Source organism: Triturus cristatus, chromosome 6 (assembly GCF_964204655.1).
Source record: "Triturus cristatus chromosome 6, aTriCri1.1, whole genome shotgun sequence".
In the NCBI taxonomy this organism is placed as follows: domain Eukaryota; kingdom Metazoa; phylum Chordata; class Amphibia; order Caudata; family Salamandridae; genus Triturus; species Triturus cristatus.
In genome coordinates, this window is record NC_140589.1 from 211,257,496 (window position 1) to 211,284,616 (window position 27,121).

Genomic DNA, 27,121 nt, shown 5'->3' on the forward strand with positions numbered 1-27,121 from the left:
GCGGCACCTCGGAGAGCAAAGTCTACAATACAGTATAGTCCGGCCAAGGAGCCGCTCAGGTAGGACACCAGGAGAGAAAAGGTTTTTCATTTTATGATAAAACAAAACAGTAGGATCAGGTGCCAAACAGTTTCCCAACAGCGATAAGGGCCAGGATAAGAGACGCAAGCAGCAATACATTGAATCAATGGCGCAGACACGGGAAAGTACGGATAGGGAGAAATATCAAAGATAGTTGCGCCTACAGGTCCCCGTACCTAAAGCCCAGCGAGCCCCCCGGAAACTGTGGCACACATTAAGAGCAAGCGATTCACGATAAGAGAGGTGTACCGCGCTGATCCCAGAAAAACAAGCAAAAAGAAACAGAGAAGAAAAAGGAGGCCATGGAAAAAGAGATAAAGACTAAAGAGTCCCCTCCCCCATCCCCCCACCCTGCACCTCTGCGAATGAGTATGGCCCCACCCCCCAGCAGTGTGCCTGTCGCCCTGGAACTAGACCCGAAATATAGAAGAGACAGGGAAAAAAGGAGTAAGAAAGAGCCCCCCCCAGACGGGGGGGCGGAAGAAATGTAATAAAACTGGAGGAGGGCCTTCAAAACATACCCCCGGCTTCTCCGTCCCGCACGGTGAAGTCTCCCCACGGCAAACAATTAGCAGCACCAAGCTGATCATATCAAAAAAAGGAGGGAGGGAGTGGGGAGCATTATGCACCAACTATGCGAATAACCATGAGAGCACGCAACCATGAGTCCGCCTGTCTACTAGGTGACCACTCCCGAAGGATCAGCCTCAGCCTTGACCGCTCTTTGCAATTCTGCCCATGCCTGCCCCTCGACCCAACACCATGTCCGATGTCCCAAGGTACAGGAGTGTCCAAAAACAGTCGGGAAGCGACGCACACAGGTGGGGTGGAAGTCCCTGAGCATCAGCACGGACCGCTTCATGGGGGGGCGTCTTTTCCAGTGCTGCCCCAGGATTTACACTGCACACAAGGTCCAGACAGGCTGAAGCAGTCGAATGAGACACACGCTGCCGGAATCGTCCCTGGGCCGCCAGAGACCGCGCACGGGACAAGGCCTCCATCTTCCGCTCAGGTCCAATACCTCCGGAGCAGATCAAGCCCACAGTTAGCCGACCACACGGTAGCATACTGTCCGGAGTGTCCGGCTGTACACTAATCGCGGGGGGCTCCGCAACATCTTCCTCCTGTGTGCAGTGTGGAAAGCCACTGTGTACTGGTGGACCAGCATGCCGCCACTGTCCCAACGCTGATACCACACCATCTAGCTTCCTCCCCAGGACCCCGGCGCCATGAGCCAAGGAGTAATGAAGGGCACCAAGGGCCTCCAGGAGGTCGCCGTACCCCAGGGCAGCTCTCTCCGATCGCTCTGCCACACTCCCGACCGTCACACCCCCCCAGTCCCGCTGCGTCCCAGCGGACAGGATGGTAGGCTGCATAGTGACAAAATGGCCGCTGGGAAGGCCCGACTCGTATTGGGGCCAGGACCCCGGGACCAACGCCTCAAGGTCCACGTCGCTGAAGACAAGGATCCTGGGGGAGGAACAGATGCAACCGTTGCGCGGTCACGGGCAATAGTCGTCTCCGCCACGGACCAGCTCCCGCAAAAAGCCGGGAGCAGCCCGCAAGGATCAGGGCGAACCAGGGACGGCGTCCGGCCAGCTCACAGTCAAAGGCAGGGGCAAACACCACAGAATCCGAGAATCGCACACCCGGGCATGTCCTCGGTCCGCAGCGCTCAGCAGGGGGGGAGCGACCACAGCAAAATGCAGGCCGAGGGGAGCAACACTCCGGCGGACCGACTCCACCCAGTCACCACAGGCCGCTGTTGTTAAACTGCCGCCCGGCCAAGGCGTCCACTCGAGGTCCCGGCTTCGGGACCGCACGGGCCGCAAAGTTCAATCGCTGATTTCTCCGGCGGTACTGCTGGCAGAAACCTCAGGATCACACGATCGGTTGCCACTTTCGTTTACAAACACGATCGCGTAGCGCAGAATAAGGATCTCATGCAGGATATCCGTGCGGGATGCGGAGGTTCACGGAGCCGGGAATCTACGCTGCCGTCCCGGTCGCCATCTTGGCTCCTCTGCATGCAGCTTCTTATGTAAAGAATAGATACACAGATTACACCTTTCCAGGACTAATACTGCGATTCATTGACAATTTTTAAGAAACTGTGACTTTACTCCGACCTCAAGGGTAAAATTACCTCAGGAAATTTTGGAATTTCTTTGAGAATATGGGCCTGGCCTTTTGTATTTAAACATGACCTTCTTTCAGACTAATAGCCTATCCCTATCTGGATGTTCTAGGAAATACTTTGCCAGCTGATCTCATTTTGAAAAGTATTTTTAAACCTTTGTGACTGCATTGCACCATAAACTCTTCTGATTGCTAGTGCTCAACAACATGGTAGTGCTCCTTATTCTAAGACCAAATCAATTATTTTAGACCCTCTTGATACACCAAAGGCGGATGGAGTGAGTGAAGGGAGTGGCTTTAAAGAGTTGTACTGGTGGATACTAGTTTCTTTTAGTTTGAGTCCTTAGTCAAAAATTGCCTTGATCTGTCAAGTTAAATTGTAGTTCTTTGCATTTGAGGCTGAGTCCTGGCCCATTTACTTCACAGAGACAATCGGCGTTCCTCACACACTGGAAGGTTAGACCTGCCTTAATAAAAGTTTTGAATTTTGACAAGAAAGCATTTTTTTGCAAGGTTACAACATTCTTGCACTCTGAAGCAGTTCCTGTTTGTAGTCTTCCATACGTGTGCAAAAGCGCTTTTCTTCAGATCCCTTTCAGGTTGACTGAAACAAGAGTTGACACTATATAACTAGATATTTAATCTGAATGAGTCTATAGACCCATTTCCACAACGCTGTACGTAGAAGCCGGGGTTTTAGCACGACCTCGACCATATTGACTATATATCATGTTCAGTAATGTAACCAGATCCAAAACTCCTGATTTTCACAGCCACTTACATGCAGTCATAGCTGTAAATTATATTTCAAAAGTTTGAGTAGAAAAGATATCTTCATAGATGTTTATGGGATTTGATTGAAAAGTAATTCACCAATGTTTGTGTTTCTGCAGTGACCTTTCCACTCGATCTCACCAAAACCCGTCTTCAGATTCAAGGGGAAGCAGCCCTCCGTGAACATGGAGTGCCCTTACCCTACAGAGGGATGATCCGCACTGCTGCTGGCATCATCGAAGAGGAAGGCTTGTTCAAGCTATGGCAAGGAGCAATGCCTGCAGTTTGCAGACACATAGGTGATAATCTGGTCTCATGCTATATATCAACCATAATATTAACTGTCGCAATACTTTAAATGATATTATTGTATATTAGTTTAGAGGATTCCAGCTTCTGGTTCTGGAGCAAAGCGCATCGTTTAGTTTTATTTGCCAACCTTGTTAGAGCATTTATTTTGTTGCAATTGCATGCATTTGTTTCCCAGGCATTTTCTTTACTTGTGTGCTTGGCGGAGTTCCGGAGGTTAGACTCACAAAAATCTTCGTAGCAATGTTAACAAATAATAAAATAACCGTTATAGACTTCATCAGATACTTGCAGATCTTTCTTTAATTTATTCCTATTAGTCATAACCTCGTCTTTGTAACACAGATAAACATTTACAAATGTTCCATACTCTTGCTGCCTCCATCTCTACTATCTGTTAGGTCTGCAGCATTGTTTAGATATCTTTAGTGAGTGCCTTAACAAATTGAGATTTCATAAAGTAATCGGTTAGTTTGACATGCCTTTATTTTTCATTTAAGGTGTGTGCGGTATTTTGTCTGCAGTTACCCGAAGATGAGGGGAAAAAAAATAGTTACAGAATATTTTGTTCTTTTTAGTCCTGGATTTCACCCCGGCTTTCAGGATCACAGTTCTCATACCTTATTGTGTGCCCTTCAACTGCTGGCTGTACATGAAGATAGCCAGAAAAAGCACCAAATAATCACCGTTGTGCATCCGGTCCATCTTCATTTACAAGTACTTAAAGAAGCATTTGCTTCCTCATGGGAAGACGCCCATGGACAGTCAAGGAGGCGTGCCTCACAGTTTTGAAGACCTCTGACCTAGAATTATCCCTAGCCATTGTATATGCCCCTAACACCCCTTGGTCTTCACCACCCTCCAAAATGAATGTAACACACTGTAGTAAGTTAATATTTATTAATTCATGTCCATTTGTGTATTGTTACTTTAGGGATTTTAGTTATGTAAGTATTCTGTGTGACTCGGTCCTGTTCTAGAATGTTGGTGTGACATTCAGATTGAGACTGAGTTTCTGATGTGATCAGTCGTGGGTTATCTTTATCGGAATAAACTATATTCATTTGCCTAATCCTTCGCTTCTGCAAGTTATTTGGATCATCACCTCGAAAGGCCTTACTACATATTTTGGCGACGCACTGGGATTTCACCATTCGGGCAGAGTGCTTTCGATTTTCTGAATTGCGCTTAACCGAGAAGAATTTAAAAAAGAAAAAAGACCCACCGACTGCTGCACCCATTGGATTGCTTGATTTATTCTCGGAGTTCAGCACTCGAGAGTACAAAAGAATATTTAACCATCTGTTTCTCCATCAAACAATGAGTCTCATACCTGTTGGTGGACTTTGTCATTGTTTGAATCCCGATTCCATTCCAAGCGCATGCTTTCTGCTGGTTCGCGCTCACGTTCCAAGTTGATATCGTCGGCAACTCTCTAATCATTGACGCTCCTCCTTCGGAACTGTGGCACTTCCGCACACGAGGGTAATACGTCAACGCTTCATCACGCTTTAGCGGCCATTTTGTATGATTGGGATGGTTTCCATCCAAAGATACTGGTGCCACGTTGTTCTTTGAGATCGTTTTCTTGTTTTTTTATGTTTTTGGTTATTTACGATTGGAGCCTATTACATTGGATTCACAACCTAAAAGCAAAGTTTTATTTTTGTCGTTTTTTTTTTTAATCCACAATGGCAAATTCAAATGAAAGCATTTTAGCACCACCATGTTTTTTAAAGGTTGCAGGTAAGCCACCTAATCCTTGGCACAAATGGTTGCGAGTGTTTACAAACTATCTGGAGGCAATAGATGCTCTTGAGTATTCGCCATAAAGAAAAAGGGCTATTTTATTTAATCATCTGGGTGAGGCTGGACAACAATTATTTGACAGTCTACCAATTGTCCAAAATCCATCATCAGATGATTCTTGGAATGTATATTCCGAAGCTTTAGCTCGCTTGGGTAAACAATACAAAGATGAGCCCTCAATAATGGTTGAAAGGCATGTTTTTTTTAAACGAAAACAATTGGCAGAGGAATCTATAGAAGATTATTTAGCAACGTTAAGGGTTCTTGCCTCAAAATGCGAATTTGGTTCCTACTTGGTTACTGCACTTCGAGATCAATTAGTATTTAACTATTACAACAAAAAAATACAAGAACGCATTATAACTTGTAAAACTCCTACTTTGGATGAAGTTATGATCATCGCAAAGAGCATGGAGTGCTCTGTTACATCGTCGAAAGTCTTAGCTGAGACTTCTAGTGCATCCAACAACACCAATGTTATGAACATATCTTCAGATAATAGTAATCAAATTGATGTTAATGCTATCACCAATCGTTTGAAGGACAAAAAAGTGTTTGAGCGTAAACCTAACCTCTTTTGTTACAGGTGTGGATCAAAATTTCATGTAGGTAATAATCCTAATTGTCCAGCTCAAGGCAAGAGCTGTAATCATTGTAAAAAAATGGATCATTTTTTCACTATGTGTAGATTACCTAGGAACAAAAGCAAAGTGAACTACATTTACATTGATGATGAAATTTGTGATGCTTTAAATGTGTCTTCTTTATCTGTACATATCAATTCCCTTGATGGTAAAAAAGTTAAAGGTCCTAATTGCAAAGTATTGATCGGTCAAATTGACATTTATGTAATGGCAGATTCAGGATCGCCAATCACTATTTTAGACGAGAAAACATTTTACAAGTTATGGCCAAACACAAAATTAATATCTACTGAGGTGAATCCCAAAGCGTTTGGTGAGTACGACCTCATTATGCGTAGATATTTTAATGACACAATTAATTTCAAAGGCAGAGTCATCAACACAAAAGTTTATGTTGCATTGGATGGTAGAAACATTTTAGGATGGCGTGATCAAGCTGGTTTGGGAATACTGTTGAAACCTGGTCATCCTGAACCTGTGGTACTGGGTGATTTTCCTGTTTTATCAATTGACGATAACAAAACACAAGACCCTATTCTTGGTAAATTATTTGAGAAATACAAATCTGTGTTTAGTACAGAAGTTGGTTTAGTCAAAAACTTTGAACACACTATTAAATTGAAAGATAACGTTTTTCCTGTTATTCAAAAAGTACGCCCTGTTCCCCTCTGTTAGAGACGATCTGAAAAAACACCTTGACCAATTGTGTTCTCAAGATATTATTTGTCCTGTGGAAGCATCAGAGTGGGTTTCTGCTGCAGTTGTGGCACGTAAGCACTCTGGCGATATTCGTCTATGTGCGGATTTGAGAATTCTCAATCGTAACATTGTTGTGGATGCCCATCCTTCACCTAAAATTCATGATATGCTTGCAAAGTTAGGTCGCAGTAAATTATTTTCCACTATTAATTTACGCTCGGCATATCACCAAATCCCTTTGTCCGTTAAATCTCAACCTCTAACGAATTTTGTAACTCCGTTTGGTGTTTACATGTATAAGAAACTCCCTTTTGGGTTAGCATCTCCTGCCAGTATATTTCAGAGATTGATGGACAAGATTTTCAACAATTGCTCGGGGATTCAAGCTTTTCAGGATGACATCTTGGTGCACTCTGAAATATTAGAACAACATTACATCTTAGTTGAAAAGGTTTTGCAAAATTTACAAACACAAGGTATGACTGTAAATATAAAAAAATGCAATTTTCTTGCTCAGGACGTGGACTACTTGGGTCACAATTTAACGAGTGAGGGTATTAAACCAAAAAATTCATTACTGGATGCAATCAAAAATGCACCTGCTCCCTCAGACAAGGATTCTTTGAGAGCATTTCTTGGATTGAGTGAGTACTATGCTCGCTTTGTTCAAGGCTATGCCCTAGTCGTACAGCCTCTTAGGAATTTATTTAAAAAACATGCAAAATTTGAGTGTTCTGCAGACACAAATGAAGCTTTCACATCAGTTAAACAATTAATTGTCAATGCTCCTGCAATTAAACCATTTACGTATGGTGTTCAAAGCATTATAACCGTTGATGCTAGTGCCAAAGGTCTTCTGGCTGTCTTGAGCCAGATTGTTAATGGACAAGAATGCACGATAGCTTTTGCTTCTCGTACATTAACTTCTGCTGAACTCAATTACAGTACCATCGAGCGTGAAGCATTAGCTTGCACTTGGTCAGTTGAAAAATTTTGCATGTATATTTGGGGAACTAAATTTCAGCTATTTACAGATCATAAACCATTAATGTACATGCTTGGTGATAGTTCCTCTAATAAAGCATCTTCTCGGCTGGTGAGGTTATTAGCTAGACTTCAGGAATTCAACTTTGATATCAAGTATCTTCCTGGTGGCAAAAATATTCCAGCTGATTGCCTTTCACGCATTCCTCTTCCTCACAGTCAAGGACCTCTTGATTCTGGTGATTAGTTTGAATGTGTTTTCCATGGTGAAGATGTCGTACAAAGCTACAAAATCACTCAGGAAGATTGGGAGCGAAGTTTTGAACAAGATGATTGCTTGCAGAATGTCAAAAAGTTTCTAGTCCATGGTTGGCCCTTGGATCGGAGTCTATCTGTAGAAGAAATTTCTTTTTCACAGATTGCTTCTGAATTATCCTGTTCTAATGATATTTTAATTCGGCAAGATAAATTTGTTCCTCCCAGAGGTATTAGAGACAGGATAAGTTCTCTAGCTCATGAGGGACATCCAGGTACCACTGCTACTGTCAACAAAATTAAACAAATGTATTGGTGGCCTGGTATTGACAATCAAGTCAAAACTCATGTTAACCAATGTCCTCAATGTCTTTGCTCCGACAAACATTCGAAGTCTTCTAATTCCCCTCTTTGTCCTGTCCAATGGCCTTCTGCAGCATGGAAAAAAATTGGTTTAGATTATTCCGGTCCATTTTCTGTTTGCAATTCGGAAAAAAAAATCTAATTGTGGCTGTAGATTATTTCTCAAAATTGATCTATTTTTCTTTTGTCAAAAATGCAGATTCTGATACTGCCATTTTATTTTTGCAACGCTTATTTTACACTGAAGGAACACCTGATGACATTTTAACTGACAATGGTTCTCATTTTACTGCTCATGATTTTGACTTGTTTTTAAGGAAATTAGATATCAAACATACTCTAGCTCCTTTGTACAGTCCATCTACAAATGGACTTGTGGAGCGTGCTAACCGTTTGTTAAAAGATGCTGTACAAACAGCTGTTAGTAGTGGATTAAACATTCCCTCCTTTTTATTCCAGAAAGTCTGGAACTACAATACCACACTACCACAGGTGTTTCACCTTTTATGTTGTTAAGAGGCCGCATACCAACTTCTAAACTAAATCCTTCATGGTTACTTGAGAAATCTTCTCATGTTCCTCTTGATTTAAATAATATTAGAGATAGTGTAATTAAAAAAACAAGACAGTTATAAACATGATTATGGTAAACGCATGCATGTTTCTGATGGACCTTTATTTCCTGGTGATTGGGTTTTGATCAGGAAACCCATTAAAGTTTCTAAAGGTCACTCAAAATTTTAATCTCCTGTTCAAGTTATAAGAGTTTCTCATATGTCCGTTCTTCTACAGGATAGAGGTTGGTGGAACAGAAATGCACTTATTAAAATAACTAATAGACAAGCTGCCATTATTCGTGAGAACAAACATAACACTAATGTGATTGAAAATTTGGATTCAGATTGGTTTGGTGCCTGTGACAATATTTGCACGCAAACTAGTTCCTCATCTCTTAGTCATTCGGATCAGTCTGATAGAGGTGATTCTAATGTAACATATCACATCAAGCCTCACCTTGTTCAACATCTCATAAAGGTGATGGTGGTAGTAGTAGGACTTTTGGAGGCTCTAGAATAAGGTCAGCACCTCTCCGTTTCCGTGATCACGTCATGACTTAATTAATCATTTTATTCTTTTTTTAATGTCATTTTTGTTTACATTTTATTGTTTTCTCAAAGATATTCCATTGTAGTTTGAGTTAATTTATTTTCTGTGTAAAAGAGAGGATGTGTAGTAAGTTAATATTTATTAATTCATGTCCATTTGTGTATTGTTACTTTAAGGAATTTTAGTTATGTAAATATTCTGTGTGACACGGTCCTGTTCTAGAATGTTGGTGTGACATTCAGATTGAGACTGAGTTTCTGATGTGATCAGTCGTGGGTTATCTTTATTGGAATAAACTATATTCATTTGCCTAATCCTTCGCTTCTGCAAGTTATTTGGATCATCACCTCGAAAGGCCTTACTACACACACATTGCATATTGTATGCAATTTTGAGGGGGAGGGAGTGAAGGGGCACTTTCCTAGATACTCATCTTGATAGAGCTACACAAAGCCCTAGACCACAGATGCAGACTGCTGACCGCATCAAGCAAATCATGCAAACAGAGTGAAATATAGAAGGTAGGCACCACGGCTGGACTGGCCGTAGTGGGCATTGGGCGTTTCCCGTGGAGGCTAGAAGATTGGGGGCCAGTTTTAATAATAGGGCCGGTTGCACAGTGCTACTGCAATATCGGCCCCCAAGTAACAAAAGCAGCAGTGTTTCACACTTGCAAATCCCACCCCTCCTCAGAGACTGGTCCGACAAACTTGCCAGGGCTGCTTTGGGTTCCCAGTCCGGCCCTGCTGGAGAGCTCAACCTCCTAATAGTAAACTATTCACTTTCTACTTATGAGTACTAGGGGTGTGCAAATTTCCCGTAATTTCCTTTTACATAATTAAGTACAATTTTGGGAAAATAACTATGCGATAAGCAAATCCGTCATTCAGCGCAATATTTTAGCACATATACATCCTTGATTACATTTTTGACACAGGGACACATTTTGCTGAAAGAAATAGTGCAAAGTTCACAAGTGATGCAAGCAACAGCAGCTCACATTACTATTGTGCACTTGCTGTAAACATGTTGCGACCAACAGCACATAATGGCACAGAGTGCTATAATTTCAGAAATTTTGCTTAACAAGTGTAATGTGGAATTATGCGAATTACGAGGGTGTCATTTAAATTGCACCCAGGCCTAATCAGTACACGATTCCAATGTATGCATAGAGTACTGGTTGGTTTATAGACCTCTAACTACCTGGCTAGTGGGTACTAATCCACTTCCCAGAACACGGTTCTATCACTCCCCTCAGTTAAATGAATTTTTAATACCATTCAGTTATGGTTAATCATTAGTTTGGATTTATGCCAGAATGTTACTATTTCCACCTTCAGTCTTTGTTTTGCTATTTTATAATTTTCCTCCTTCTGCACCTAATGTTATTCATGGCTTAGCCTATTGTTTTGTGGTCGTTGATTCTTGCACCGCCTGGTATCTGACGAAGTTGCGTTATCTGCTGGACTCCACTATATCTCAAGAAAACTTTGACCACCTCTGTCTGATAATTCTGCAGCACTGGGTGGTGCAGAAGCCCAGCTAGAATGTTAAGTCTATAATTTTCATTTCCCCTCTGTCCTTCCTCATAGTTTTCAATTGTTTTGTTTTCATGGGCGAATGACTCAACAATGATTGTGGTTAAAAAGAGTTCTCATAAAAGTAGTGTCAAAGAATGGCTAGTCGAAGACACACTGTGTAATCTATTCATAATCGGAACAAAATGTGAAAATAACTGAATGCAATGTTATTTTCTTAGTGTACTCTGGCGTACGAATGGTTGCATATGAACATCTACGCGACTCTGCACTTGGAAGGGCTGAAGATGATAGTTTCCCTTTTTGGTAAGTATTAAAATAATTCTTGGTGTAAAATAGAATGATAGAGAGCTTCAGATTTTATTTTATGACCTGTTGCACACAGCTCCCCCTTTTAAAAATTTGAATGATGAGCCATATATTATTTTATTTTGTATTATTGATAATTACAGTAAGTTACACATCATTCTCATATGTCCTCTGCCACCATATTCATTTCTATGGATGATTTGTTCGTCCCTTATACGAAATGGAGTGCTTTCCAGTGCATTTGAGAATGGGTCTGCATCACATAACCTCATTTAAATTTTCTTCCCACACAATTTAGTCAACGGGTTTACACATTTTTGTCAGGAGGGGATCCTTACGCCTCAAAATGTTGACAGGGGGGTCTCGGCATCCAAAAGTTTGAAGACCTCTGCTTTAGAGTACTCACTGCTCAGCTCCATGTTTGGGACCTTTATCTTCACTCGGATGGACTGGGCTGCTGTGCACTTGCCTCTCTTTTGAGGTCTTGCATCAGATAGCTTTATCTTTCTCGCTGATATGTAATGGTTATGGTTATTTTTTAACCCTTGTACTTAGAAGGGGCTTGAAAGGACTACCAAGCCTAATTTTAATGTCTCTGATGAACCTAGAAGCCATCTTGAAAATAAGGTTTCCCCCACTAATAGCAAAACAGTCTACATTATAAACAACTTCTTATTTGAAGTATGACATGACTAACTATAAAAATGCTCAAAATTTGTCAGCTGTTATTTTTGAATAAAATATATTGTTGCGTGCAATACATTTTTAAAATATAACATCTCACACGTATTGTATTGCGTCTACATACCTAGACACTTGGTGCCTGAAGTAAGCCAGTATGCAATTGTTTTTATCACGCTGCTTGATTTGATTTCAGCAGAGAATGCCCGCTTTCCAAGGTGGCATCTGTGAGGAAGCCATCTGTGTTTCTTGCTCCATTAAACAACTAGAAGTGACCAGCGAATAACAAACTCGGCTGATGCTAGTAGAGTAAAGCTCCTCATGCAGCCAGATGTGAAGATGGCCACAATTGTGGCAGGTGGAGGTGGTCTTCATAAATGCTGCCTAGATTCAACATAGTAGCCGATGAGTACATTTTATTTAATGAGTAATACTTTCTCAATTATGTAATATAGTCACGAATTTAAACTGCAATGTTTCAAATTAAATTCAAACTGGATCTGCCCTGCAAAGTTGCCACATTTGTGCCGCTGTTCAAGATACTACAAAACGGTACTGAGGGAAATGACCAGTGGAACCCCCTTTCTCCTCAAAATTGATTTCAATTATTAACTTAAAATCATGCATTCACAAAAGTATCCAACAATTTCTTTTAATATCCATATTTTCTATTGCCTGTTTCTGTTATGATGGTGATATCACTCCCAAGCAAAGATGCAGTGGCACGGTGAATTGTCTCTGCCCTGAAATTAAGGAAGAAGTCTGCAAGCTGATTGTGGCTGAGTTCTGCCCTTTGTATATCTGTTTATGTTTTAATAACCAATTTCTTTCCTACGGATATGTAAATCGTTTTTGATGTAATAGAGATATTGACCCATATCTGCTTGTATTTGTCAACTGTGGCTTCTTGGGAGACATTTTTTCGTAATGATTTTACAATGTTTTTAACTTTTTTAATTCTGTGTTGATGATTAATGTTTGAATGTTGTATGTATTTATTATATGTGCTTTTATGGTCATTAATTTGACCGAATAAAGATTTCTGACTGACTGACATCATAACATTGCTTATATGTTTGCTGGGTGGCTTCTGGCTGCTCCAAGAGTTGTTGTTTGAACATCACTGCTGTTTTGGCTCTGCTGGGTACAGCATTTTTGTTGCTGTTGTCACAGACCTTCCTGTTATGCTTCCTGTGCTATGATACGAGGTAACAGAAGACCAGTAATGCAGGGGTCATCAGAGTTACACGTACCACCATCCTCCCCACAACAGGTTGTTCTAAGTGAGCCATCAGTGGGATATTATCTACCCTCACAGCGTTAGTCAAATAGTTGCTGCCTTCTTATGATGTCCAAGTTCAGAAGCTGTCAAAATCAAGAAGGGAAAACATAAGTGGTTTTCAGAAACAAAATTATTATAACTGGCATGAGCAAAAATAGTTACACAGGTAGAGTAAAGCTAGATTTGAAAAGGTGGTACAGATGGGTTTGGTGCCTAGATCAGAACAAAAAGTTGCAAGATGATCTGGTATGTGGCCAGTGTTACACAGCACTCAACACCAACCCTATACCTGCTATTACAAAGCTATTACACCCCAGGGTGAGAAAATGGCATGAGCTGTGTCTCATTAGTGGCTATGAACTCAAATATCTTTTTGCATCCAAACTGCGCTTCCTGTCCATTGATTTGTTTACCATTATGGGAGCCAGTAGCCACACCTAGATTAGCCAGGTAGCAGAGTAAGTTGCAAGATTATAGATGGAATATAGAATATGTGCCTATTGTGTGCAACGTGACAGATGATTTTCTGTCCTGGTTTCCAGTAGGTGGAGAAAAGTAGGGGTGGAAAGAAGGTGAAGATAGCCAGGAATGTGAAGATTGTGCCTGGACAAGCATCAGTAGAAGCACCCGTGAACAAAAATTGGACGTCTTGGTCTATTTGGAATTTTCCGGGGGTGTCTTAAGTATTCACCAGTGATGCCAGACTATGATTCTAAATGGCCAGAAGTGTAAATTTTAGTTGACATCAGTACCAGGTCATCGAAGGTATGAGAGCTGTGTGTTTAATCAAGAGGGTTATTAGGCTTGGTGGGCACTTATAATGGGATGCAGTTTGTGTCCTTGAAGATGAAGGAATTTTTAAGTTAAATGAGAGTAAAGAACATGAAAATTGTACGACCCTAGACAGCGTAGTGAAGCGTTGTACTAGTGTTATTAAAGAAAGTTTTTAGCTGGCCTTGTCCAAAAGTCAATCCTAACTTGGAATTAGACATTGTGGTGTATGTTGCAGGGACTGTGGAACATTCAGTGTGTTAGCAAAAGAGTTGCACATTTTCTTTTACCTTTTGTAGGGTAGAGAGGCTTGTACAAAAATGAATAGACAATAGATTGATCAAGTTGCAGAATAGTTTGAGTTGTTGTGAGGTGTGGAAAATATGAAACTGGTGTGTCAGAACAAGTACAGAGGCAGCCATGGCTGAATGAGTAAGATATCTGATCTAAAACGATAGAGGGAGACAAGATTTGGAAACCCAAATGAAAGTGACAGCTTTTGTGGTGGAGTTAGAATTCTTTTTAAGTGAGGAGCAAGCGTGAGTTTGTGATTCAGGAGACTGGAAGGAACAGTGAGGGGAACAAAAGTCCCAAATGACTCTGGAGGCAAAACTACACTTGGTTAATGGTGGCGTTACCAGAGACTAATAGGTGTTCAAAAAGAGTAAATCTCTCACCTGAGCATTTTAGCGATAATGTAAGTAGTTGAGCAAGCTATTTTAATTTGGTGTAAGGCATATGAATACAGGTAAACGTTGTGACCTTCATTGGTCTGGTTCTTTTCATCTGTAGATTCTTAATGTGATGTACATTAGGTTGTGAAGGAAGTTGATTTTATGTAGTCTTTTGTGCATGTGTAGGCTAGGTATACAGTAGTGTCAAGAACTCTTGTGTTGCTGTAGAAAGTTTCTGATTGTTCTCTGATCAGTTGCAGCTTCTGATATACGTCTAACCTTCTGAATATCCCCAGACACCAGACTGGATTTGGATGATTTTTTTAGCATAGCCCCTACTTGCTAGTAGGAGGCGTTGGACTCCACTCCGCCCCAGAACTGACAACTGGAGCCAATATTTCAGCACCAAGGAAGCTGATGTCAGTGGATCAGGAGCCAGCTTCTGTTTTTTTTCCTCATCTGCTGGCAAGCTTTTTAGGGCTCGCACCCTGTGTTGCACTGCGCAGCAGTGCTCGCACAGGCGAGAGCCCTTTTGTCCGGGGTTTGAAAACGGACCCTGGAATTGCACACGCTCGTCCGTGTGCTTTTCTTGTTGGGTTCCGCTATTGGGCTTTGCATGCGTGTTTTTTGTAACAGAGCACGCAATAGGCCAAAGGCAGGCGCATTGCTCCATGACTCGCTATTTTCCCACCCCCCCAGCGTAATCCAGGCATAACCATGCGGTGGGGGGTTTATGAGCCGGCCAGACAGCTCCCAGGCCCACGGGGTGCGGACGGTGAAGTGGCAGGGGGGGAGGGTGATAGTTGGACGGCTAATGATGAGGATAGTAGGCCTTCGCCGCTCCCCACGCCTGAAGATCACGGCGTTATGTTAGTTCCGCCCTCAGCGGCGGGGGCCAGCCTTCTCCCAGCCCCCCTTCCTTGGAGAGTCTGATGTTCGTCTTAATGGCGAAGGGCGGCGGGCAGTAGGAGCCAGCGTGTGGTGTGAAGTGCCGCTCTCGCTACTACACATGTGGATCGGGGCTAAGATCGAGAATGCGTCGCCATCTAGGTCAGATGGAACAGGGGGGGAAAAACCAGATGCCCCACCCAACAGCCAGGCCACCTGTGTCCCTCTGAGCGCCATGTTAGTAGGCCTCTATGATAGGGTTGAGCTGGATTTGCGGGCACTCCGGCAACATGTCCGGGCCATACCGCCCACTCCCTCAAAACACAGGGGCGCTGATGAAGCAAGGGAGGATGTCGGACCACTGGGCGCAGGTTGGGCTCCCCCAGCAAAGGTACTCCCTGAGAAACCAATAGATGTGGGAAAAGCACAGGCACTGGATCTTTTAGGAGAGGATGAGGTGACAGACGGTGCAGCCCCCAGCCTCCGCGATCCGTTCAGTGTATCCAGGAGTCTCTCCAGCCTCATGAGCGGTGCGCTGGTGGCCGTGTTGAGGGACGTTACTCTGCCATGTCTGCCGGGGTGCGATGGGTGGTAATCTCGGCGTGTAGGTCTGGGAGGCTAGGCACAAGTTGGCCCCCACCACATTGTGCGCGGGCCCAGTGGGCCTTTCAGTCCTCAATAAGCAGCTCCAGCAATCGCTCACAACTGGTGGCAGGCAGCTGTGCCGGCCCGATGGTGCATCTACGATGTGTGGTTGCAGACCCGGGATGGCCACGTGGACAATGTGTCCTCCTTTGTAGAAGCGCCCACAATCAGCCCGGGCCGCGGAATCAGCCAAGCCTTGCCTGCAATCTCGGGGTGCCAGTCCAGGCCACACAGGCGCAGCTAGTCACTGAAGGGCACAATGGGTGAATGGTTGCGCCTTCGGCCCAGGCAAAAGGCTCAAACGATTCCAGGGGGAGGGTGCGGTAAAATGTGGGCTGTCTGTGTAAGGGTAGTTACTGCCAGGATCAGTACGGACGATGGCAGATCATGGGTCGTGGTGTAGAGCAGCTCTAAAACACATCCGACGTCTTTCCATAGCTGGCCACGCCCCCACTGCCAGACTCATTTGAGTTGACTGCGCAAGTGTGATAAAGTGGTCAACCACACATACACACACAACCACACACACACAACCACACACACACAACCACACACAACCACACACACAACCACAAACACACACACACAACCACACACACAGCCACACCGTCAGTGCACACTTTCACAAGGCACAGACACCATCAGTCTTCAGTGCACGCTTTCACTGGGCACAAACGCCACCAGCAGTCAGTGCACGCTACCACCAGCCACACACCACCAGACGTCCGTGCACGCTTTCACCAGGCACACACACACACCACCAGCCGTCAGTGCACGCTTTCACCAGGCACACACACACACCACCAGCCGTCGGTGCACGCTTTCACCAGGCACACACCACCAGCCGGCAGTGCACGCTTTCACCAGGCACACACCACCAGCTTTCACCAGGCACACACCACCAGCCGGCAGTGCACACTTCCACCAGGCACACACGCCATCAGTGCACAATTTCTACAGGCACACACACCACCAGCCATCAGTGCACACATCAATTGTTAACGCATCCACAATTAACTATTGTAGCAATCGCAGTATGGCGCACTTTACTTTTAAACATATTCATCTAAAGCGCAGCATGTCACCATTGCTACAAAAATACACATTTTTTTTGGCCTACAATTTATAGACTTTTGTTGCAGTTGGTGTTGCAATATTTAGCAATGCCAATATCTCAAACTTAATTAATGCGAGACCTATTGCATTGCAAATGCTTGTTTCAATACGTTTTTTTCCAGTTTGTAACGGATATGTCCCTTTCCATGACCACAGGCTTTAAGCCTTGCAGGAACTGTTACAAGCAAACATCTTTGATAGATTCCCACAAGGTATTCTTCAGGCATCTAGGATTAGACCTTGACTCCAAGTCATGCAGAGAGTGTGTCCCATTTAATCCAAAGGCAATCTGAGACCACAAAGCCAAGCTGAACATGTCCAGAAATTGTGAGATGGCCGTTCCCACTAGAAGTCTACGATTCTGACCCTATCTCGTTCTTCATGTTGGTCCAGCGACATGCCTTCGTCACACTCCGAGTCTTTAGTAAGTTAAAGTAAAAGCACAAGAAGTCTAAGCGGCCTCCTTTCAGCTTCACCATGAGAAGTCACGAGGACTTGAAGGTGCCCCGGGGTCCTGCTCCTGGTTCCAAGGAACCGATTCCACTATACATCCCAATGAAACCAGAGTTTCCGGGTCCATCGGCTAAACCATATTGGATGTTGACTTTTAAAGATGCCATGTTTCTCATCTATGGCTCTTTACAGGTTTCCTCTGGCGTATCTTTGGGCCCCATGGATCGGGGAAGGCCTCCAGCTGGGTTAACACCAGTGTGTCTGCCCTTGGCGTCATTTATGCCTTCTGAACCTGCTTTAGGTTCTGCTCCGGAGTAGATTTTGCACCCTGCACCTCCAGACAAGGACATTGTACCTATATTGCTGACCAGCTCTGTACTGAATATGTTCCAACCTCGTCCAAAGCCACACACAAAGGCTCAGTGGCTCTGTGCATGGCGTCGATCCCTTCTGACTGACAAATCGAAGCCAGCTCCAAGGTACCCAGCCTTTTTAACACCACATCGTACTCCAGAAAGCCTGGTGGTACAGACTTCCAACAGCAAGGTGAGCCCTAATTCTTTACCCACAATCCCACCGGATTGAGAGTCAAAGAAAATGGAGGCCTTTGCTGAAGGAGAATGTTTTCTTCTGTCAGTCTTGCCCTCAGATCTATCAACATCAGCTGCTTCCTTAGGTGCTACTCCCTTGCCTTATGGGACAATTTTGCCAACACTTTGCAAGCAGTCTCGGAAGTATTATGGCAAGGCGAGCCTGCACCATTCAGGATAGCCAGGATGCTGCCAAAAAATATAATTTACTCCAGTCTGGACACTGATGACACCCTAGCCAGGACAGTGGCCACTACTGTGGTGCTGCGGCACCACGCGTGAATCAGAACCACACCGTTTTCAGGTAGTGTTCAAGCATCACTCATTGGAATGCTCTTTGGGTCGCACCTCTTTCGCAAGAAGGCTTACTCCACCCTTGAATGCTTTAAAGAGAGCAGAGCAACTGTGCACTTCGCAATAACCACAACAATTTCACAAGTTTCAAGGAATCGCTAGGGGTTTCATGTTTAGGTAGCACCAGAGTCCCCCACAGCAATAGCAGATACTTCATTACTTTTGAAGCCACAGCAGGGAATCTAGCGGGCAATGTTCAGACCAGCAAGGGCAATGAACTTCTCAGTCTCCAACCCTATCTTCGATCTAAGGCCTCTCAATGTCATCATATATCCCAGGTTCTATCTGCTCTGGATCCAGACGGCTGAATGTTGGGACTGGACCTGCAGGATGCTTATTTTTCTGTTCCCGTCCTGCAGTCATCCCTTTAGTTCAGGGTGGTCACTGCACATCTCTGGAGTTTGGGAATACCAGAGTTACCATAACTCTTTGATAGGCTGGTGAAGGCAGGTTCGTTACAGTCCGTCGTAGACCACTTCCAGACGATGGTGAACCTCCTTACATTGTTGTGGTTCACAATCAATGTGCCAAAGTCACACCTGACTCCTTCACAGAGAATCCCCTTTATTGAAGCCATACTGGACGGGAAACAGCGTTTACAACGCTGCTGCTACCACGCAGGTAGGTAACAATGCGGTCGTTACAACAACCGCGTTGTTACCACGCGTGGCTTTACATCGCAAGTCGTTTGTACCACTTGCCCTAGGTGGCGTGCAACACCAGGGAATGTGTTGGATTTTAAGTCCAACACATTCCCTGCTGTTGCGCTAACCTAGAGTTTGGAAAAGTAATTTATATTATTCCTAAACCCAGCGCGCCATCTAGCGCAAGTCGTAGAAACGACTTGCAATGTAAAGCCACGTGTGGTAACAACGCGGTCGTTGTAACGACCGCGTTGTAACCTACCGCGTGGTATTTGCTTTCATAGTAACGTCATACATTCATTCCGGACATGGTGCAATTTCCTCTGGCCCGCCCAATGAGTCTAGGACATTCGGGCTATGATTTCAATGTTTCTATACTGGGGCTCCGTGAGGATGGTTCTAAGGTTTCGTGGCCTTCTGCCCTCCTGCATCCTGACCATGCCAAGTGGCACATTCAAGCTCTTCAGTGGAAGCTGATGTCCCAGTGGGCCCAGCACCAAGAAAAACTGTCAGATTCAATCTGCAGTCATGGCCATTAGACTGTAATTGGGCCTGCAGTAGACCCCTTTCCCTGCCCCAGCCAGAGTGGATGGGGTTGATGAATGTATTGGTACTGGGTTGGGGAGGTCATGTGGGCGAGTGGAGATCAGAGGACTCTGGTCTTTGGTGGAGATAAGCCTCCACATCAGTTTGCTGGAGTTACAGGCGATTCACTTGCAGTTGAAAGCCTTCCTACCTTTCATCAAGTGACGTCTAGTGCAGTCCTCATGGACAGCCCCACCGCCATGTGGTACTACAATAAGCAGGGTGGTCTGGGGTCCCTTATCCTGTGGTAGGAGACTCATCGCTTCTGGAACTGGCTGGATTTTCACGGCACTTACTACCGCTACCTCATCCGTCTTGAGTGCTGAAGAAGAACAGGAACGTCCGGGTGTTTGACCTCCGTCTTAATGTGGTCTACTCCCAAACATTTTGCCTTCACTCCTCCTGTTTTGCTGAATTTGTTTTTGTTGACCATGGGGGTCTCCACACTTTACCACTGCTAGCCAGCGCTACAGTGCTTGTACTCTCTCCTTTAAACATGGTGAAATTGTCATACACTGAATTAGCACATTAAATGTACTTGTAAGTCCCTAGTAAACAGGTACTGCAGGTATCCAGGGCCTGTGAATTAAATGATCTAGTGGGCCTGCAGCACTGATTGTGCCACCCACTTAAATAGCCTTATAAAACATTTCCCGTGCCTGCCATTTCAGCCTGTGTGAGCAGTTTTAAACTGCCCTTTCAACCTGGCAAACTAAAGCTCTCTAAACCAGGCCTAAACCTTCCTTTTTAATACATCTAAGCCACCCCTAGGGGAGGCCCTAAACAGCCAAAAGAGCAGAGTGCGTTGTATTAAAAAAGCTGGACATGTAAATTAAGTTTTACATATCACAGTAGTGAAAAACTCTCTGTAGGAAGCTAGCTCTGTTTGTACTATACCACAGTAAGGTATAGTGTGCATAGAGTCCAGGGAGTCCCCAGAGGTATAGCAGAGGCTAAATTAAGTAAGTACTAACAGCTCTCTTTGTAGAAGTGCGAGCGAGCAGTTAGTCTTATCCAGAGTGTGTATTAAGTGGGGCAAAGGCGGCAGGCCCTTGAAGCTTCCCCTTCGTGGACCCAGCCCATCCTGGGGGACGAGGCCCGACGCCTCTGCCCAGGATGGGCTTTGTTTCTGGACCCAGAAAGCGGAGGTTCTCTACCCAGGGGTCCAAAAACATGTGTGGTGGTGGCAAATGGCGGGAATCCATTCCGGAACCACAAAAGGGCTGGTCGTTTTTCAAGGGGTATCTCTAAGATGCCCCTGAGTGCATTTACATTAAATCCCACACTGGCCTCAGTGTGGGTTTAATGTGCTGAGAAGTTTTCTACCAAACTTCTGAGTTTTCAGTAAAGCCATTATGGACCTGTGGAGTTCGTAATGACCAACTCCCAGACCATATACTCTTAATGGCTTTACTACACTTGCAATGTCTAAGAATTAACTTGGACACTGTAGGGGTACAGGGCTCATGCAATTGTACCATACCTTCACCTGAGGGCTAGTGCACACTGCTAAAGGGCTGACTTACCTATGTCTCAGGCAGTGGGTTGCACGCATGGCACACGGGGATGTGTGCCATGTCGACTCTTCATTTTTTCTTTGCACCAAAACACGCAGCTTGCAATTGCAGTATGTGTGTGTGTGTGTGTGTGTGTGTTAAGGTGCAGGGCCTCGAAGGGTGGCACAATAGGTGCTGCAGCCTTGGAGGCCTTCCCTGGTCACCGTGACCTTGGTACCCATGGTAACTTTTACAAGGGGCTTACCTGTGGCCATGGATGTGCCAAGTGTGGGTACAAATGTGCGGTTTTTACAAAGAACACAGGCCCTGGGAACCTGGTTGGCAGAGACCCAGGGCACATCAGGTTGCATCAGATGTCAAGAAAAAAGTGGGGTGTATCTTTGCAAAAAGGGGCACTTTCCTACACTCAAATTCGTTTTTCACTATTACAAGGCCTATCTCTCTCATAGAATAATATTGAGTTACTTTTTTTATTTAATGAGTCATACATTTTGATTGGGAGCAGGTTGGAAAGTCATGTTTGGTGTCTGAGGAACTGTAATTTAAAAACCTATATAATGGTAAAGACAGATTTTAGTCACAATTCAGAAAATGCCACTTTTAGAAAGTTGGCATCTTCTTGTCTTAACCATTTAGTGCCTGCAGCCTGTTTTCTGGTTCACATGTCTAGTTGTAGTTGACAGTTGGCCTTTGTATATTTCTCCCAGACAGCATTACAGTAGTGGGTCTGGGTGTTTACAGCATGGGCCTTCTCTGGCAGGATGGGGTGGGTGGGGCTGTCACATGCACTTCAAAGGCACTGGCCCGGCTCTCACACAAAGGACTTCACACTCATCTTTTGTGTACTCAGACAGACTGCGACCAGGTCAGGAGGCAGGAAGTTCTTGACACATCTGCCAGGGGAACACTCCAGAAGCTTTTCCGACTTCAAAGGGGCCAACAGGTATAAAAACAGGACTCTCTCTCTCACTCACTCTTCAGTTCACTCCTTGACCTGTGGATACTAGAGAAGCACTGCCCTACAGAAGACTGCACCTGCACCCTTCATGCCAGGCTCCAAGAGTCAGCTGTCTAACCTCCTGTTCTGAGCTACAGGGGCACAACAAACTCCAGAGGGCTGTGCAACTGCCCCAGCTGATCTGCTGCAATTAGACCTGCCTGGATCTGCAACTGCACCTGCACCTGCATGAGCTCTGCTAGCCTCTGCTGAAGTGAGTTTCTGACACCCCCCTCCCCCCCATTCCTCCCTAGTGGTGCCTCCCAGGTCCTGGACCCTTGGTATGGCATCAGTTGAGCTCCTCCGTGAAAGAAGGGAGAAATCCTGAAAGTTTGGGCTCTTAGTGACCACACCATGATCTTGCCAACCACCAACGCGAAGTTCCAGTGAACCTGACTCTTCGCGCTACAGTGACTGCCACCAACGTCAGTCCACGTCAGATCTTCACTTCACGCGACCGCCAATAGTGACCACCAGTGCGAATCTCCAGCAACGACCGTATGCAACCCTGGACAGGATAGCGTACTCTTCACACTACAGGGAGGACCATATGCAAAGCTCTCCCTCCTCCTCGCAGCCTCCCCCACTGCAAACTGGATTGTTCATTAGAAGGTAACTTTTTCAGAGGAATTTACCTGGCCATTACTTCTGCCCACACTCCATTGGTGCGTCCAGATAGCCAAGAGTGGCACTTTGTGCTTTTAGTCTCTATACTTGCCATAAATCATTAAAATTGCATATCTCCAGTTCTACTGATTAAATGTTTGTCATTTTGATGTTCAATAATTTATCACCTTTTACTCTATTTTTCTAAATTGATGTGAGATTGTTCTTGTGTTGTGTTTTCAATTTATTTCTGTTTGTGTGCTGCATAAATACTTTACACCTTTCCTTGAAGGCCTGACTGCTTTTGTGCCTAGCTACCAGAGGGTTGCGCACAGGTTGATTTAGTGACTTTTTGTGATTCACCCTGACATGGATTGTGACTGTTGCTTGAGTAGAGTTTCAACCCCTTCAGTCAACCACGCAATTTCTCACATCGGGCCCAAGTCATCCTAGTGGCTTTAGATTTTCTGCCAGGAAAGTGTGGTACCTGGGTCTTCTGGACATGAGCATCTGTCCTCCGATTAAGCTGCAGCTTCTGGAGGATCTTCCATCGCAGCATCAGGGCAGGGTTCAGCATCCAGGCTTGCATAATCTACACCTCCATGCGTGGTGTTTGGGTAACAGCAGTTAGCAGTAATTGATCTACCACCTAAGATTGTGGATGTTATGCTAGCAGCCAGGTATCCTTCAATGAAAGCAGTTGACATGATGCTGGGATGGGTTTGTGGCCTGGTGTAATGTGGACCCTTTACAGGCCAAATTGTCGAATTCACTACGTTTTGTTTGTCTTTAACCCAGCAAGGATATGCAGTTGGCACTTTTAAAGTTTATTTTTCTGCCCTTTTGTAGTTGTTGGACCAACCATGTCTCTTCGAATCACCTGCTGTGATGCATTTCCATAAAGGTTTCCCCCGAAACCTTTTGCAATGTCACAGTGGGACCATAACTTGGTCCTTATGTTTCTGATGTGCCCCCCTTTGGGCTAGTGCACTTTTTATCCTTCGCTTGCCGGCTCTGAAAGCAATATTCCTCACCGTGACAACGTAAGCCGGTCCTGTGAGTGAACTTCAAGCTGTATCTAAAAAAACTGCCATACAACACTGCAAAGGACAAAGGAGGCCTTTCTTCCCTAAGGTGGTAACAGATTTCTATGTCTGAAAATCCATCACTCTTCTGATGTCTTTGTCCTTCAAAAGAGGAAGAGAGACTCCATTACCTGAATCCTAAGAACAGCCATCAGCTTCTATATAGAAAGTACCAAAGATCACAAAGCGGATGATCCGCTCTTTGTGAGGGTCTCCGGGCCAACGAAAGGAAAAGCTGTGCAGGAGTGGACCTCATCCAGATGGATTGTTCTCTGTATCAAGATCTGCCCAACAATGGCAAAGAAGTCGCCTCTGGAGAATTTGAGGGCCCATTCCACCAGGGCCAAGGATGCTACCACCACACTGGCATGTGTAGTACCTGCCCTGGATATCTGTCAAGCTGTGTTGTGGGCATCGAGTTCACTTATTCATGAAGCAATACTGGCTTGTCAGCCAGGTCCGACTGGAAGGGCGTTTTAGCTGTTGGGTCATGCAGGACATTTTGTTTTGAGCCATTCCACAGACCCATCAACATGGGAGATACTGCTTTAGTATTTATTCATAAGGTGAAGAAACAGCAGTTCGAAGTATCCATCAGAAAACTTAACGTTCTTTGCGGTGGATACTCTCACTCGTAGTGAGCACGGGTCCCACGTCTGGGAATACCCATCCCACTTAGGGCGAAAAGCGGTACAACAAACAATTGATGGACGGAATGCTGACAATGCAGACATTCTCCCCCAGTCAAGAGATCTGGGTTAAATCCATCTTTCTTTTGCCCACTACGCCACTGGAGTCAAGCTATCCTGGCTGATGACGGCTGATAGCCAGAAACCGGTCCTAGGATGCTTGATTCCGGTCCAGGGAAGACATGGCTTGGCAGTTCGGGCTGGACTGTTCCCATGAGGCACAGGGTCAAGACTGATTTGCATATGGCCATGTCTGAACTGGGGTGGCGTAGTGGGCAAAAGAACGATGGATTTAACCCAGATCTCTTGACTGGGGGAGAATGTCTGCATTGTCAGCATTCCGTCCATCATTTGTTTGTTGTAATGCTGGGAACATGTGAGCCACCTTTTTACCTGTTTTACTTTACCTTTAATAAAGTTGGTAGTTACATATATTGGTTTGCTGTTTTCCTAAAAGTGTGGACTTGCCTACAACTCTGAGACACAATAAATTGTTCTGAGACGGTTATAAAAAATATGGCATTTCTTTCTTGATCTAGGAAATCTGTGATTGGAGGGATGTTGGCTGGTGCAATTGGTCAGTTCTTTGCTAGTCCCACAGATCTAGTAAAGGTTCAGATGCAAATGGAAGGACGAAGACGGCTAGAAGGGAAAGCTCCACGGTAAGTTTGTAATCAGTTAAGAAATTTAGTGATGTTGGTAAACATGTGCCCATCACCTGTACTGATAAAATTAACGTGTCTCATATAGTACTTGATGTCGCCGTTTTAACTCACCAGCCATCATATTAAATTGATGAAAAGGACTTGCTTTGATTAACATATTTACTCTTTGGATTGTATCCAGGTCTTTGAACAGTTGTTCAACTAGCTAAACAAACACTCATACCCTGTATCCAGACACATACATGTTAAGTTCTAATGCCCCCTGTTTGCTAATCCTGATCTTCCTTCCTGCCTCTTTAAATTAGACCCTGTGTATGTTTATGTGCTCTGAGATAGACCACGAAAGGGAACTGGAAATAATCCTCTCAAAACTGGACAAGATCGCTGCAAAAAGTTAGATTTTCTTATCAAGGCTTCTGCAGATTCCCATTCAAACTTATTTTCCTTTCCATTTTTCAGAGGCAGTAAAAACTTCCATTTCCACTTAGTGCCCATCATGTGCTCGTGAGGAAAGTTTGCTTAAAAAAAACCGATGAGCACTGTCCAGATTTCTTAACACACTTTTGGTAGTTCTTAGTCCAACAGCAGTAAGCTTTTAAAAAACGTGGCCATAAAATGCCCAGATATTACTATGCAAGTGCATCTCTGGTCTTACAGAATACAATTTCTGTAGACCAATATTACTTTTTGCTTTTTGCCATGCCTGCTACCTCCTCAGTGTTTTTGCTTTGATTTTCTGCTAACTCTGCTCTTTCAAAATGTGTTTTGCAAAAAGAAAACAAGAATATGAAAGAAAACTGCAATTACAGCATAAAGAAAATCTGCACTTTGCCTTCCAGACTGCAGGCTGACCATATTCTCCCAGGATGGTGCAGCTGTGGGAGCGTACTCTCAGTGCATCTTTCTGTTCTGCTCAGAACATAGGACGTCTGCCCTCTTACTGCTTTTTAATGCTGGCTTGACAGTGCAGCATTCAAATGACTTAATGTGGTCAAGCTAAAAACGTCTCTAGGAGTAATACAGAGAGAAAGACTGAGGATCCACCTGCATGATAGTTTTCCTGAGCACAGAAGTTAATAGGGCCAGCGTTGTGTGCTTCCACTGAAAAGGGGGCTTGTATGGCACTTTTTGGCTTAATACAGCATGACTGAGTTGGATATGGCGGCAAGCCAATAATCATGGTTAAAGGCTTGATCTTCTTATTATGAAACGTTACAATAAAGGCAGTGTGCTTGAGATATTTATTGTAAAATGCATATGTAAACATCAATCCATTTAACGGCTGATTCTTGTGTTTTTTGTATGAAAGCTTGCAGAGTTGGATTTGTTATATGGAATGTCACGGATTACTGTAGTAGGCATGGGTTTTGGTGTTTGTTACCCCATGTACAAACCATACATATATGACTGGTCCCTGAGAATCCTTCCTCTTAGGAAAGAAACTATTTTGCTTAGCCAACTGTAATTTTGTTCACCTTTGTGATTTGTGCCTGATGATCTGATGAAAGTTTACCTTCAAAACAGTAAACCTGGCTTGGTTAAGATCACAAGCTATAGGCTTGATTGGTTCACTGGGTAATGTTATGCCCAATATCGTAGGTCTAATCTGTTTATTAGGACAAAGGCTGTAGCCCCTAGCTTAGTAATTGGCTAGTTAGTAATTTGCTGTGGCGTAATTACCTAAAAATTAAACGAAATTCGTCTCGCACTCAAAAAATGACCTGAACTGTTTTGGTATAAATTCAACTCAAAGATGTAATTTCAAGTTTGCTCTCGTTCAAAACATTGCCACTTGTATTGGATTTGTAATTTTGCCTTCATAAATTACCCAAACGGACTGCTTGGGTAAATCATCTACCTGGCAT

The 27,121-nt window shown here is 44.2% G+C and overlaps 1 protein-coding gene across 2 annotated transcripts in view; it reads left to right on the forward strand.

Annotated features, from left to right (window-relative positions):
• Window positions 1-27,121, forward strand: part of SLC25A27 (solute carrier family 25 member 27) — a 267,214-nt gene that overhangs the window by 141,338 nt on the left and 98,755 nt on the right. For both annotated transcript variants that reach the window (XM_085610548.1, XM_085610547.1), the window contains 3 exons: window positions 3,114-3,293; window positions 10,927-11,011; window positions 25,131-25,253. In XM_085610548.1, the coding sequence (XP_085466674.1) occupies window positions 3,206-3,293; window positions 10,927-11,011; window positions 25,131-25,253 (296 nt within the window). In that variant the 5' untranslated portion in view covers window positions 3,114-3,205. The remainder of the gene's footprint in view (window positions 1-3,113; window positions 3,294-10,926; window positions 11,012-25,130; window positions 25,254-27,121) is intronic.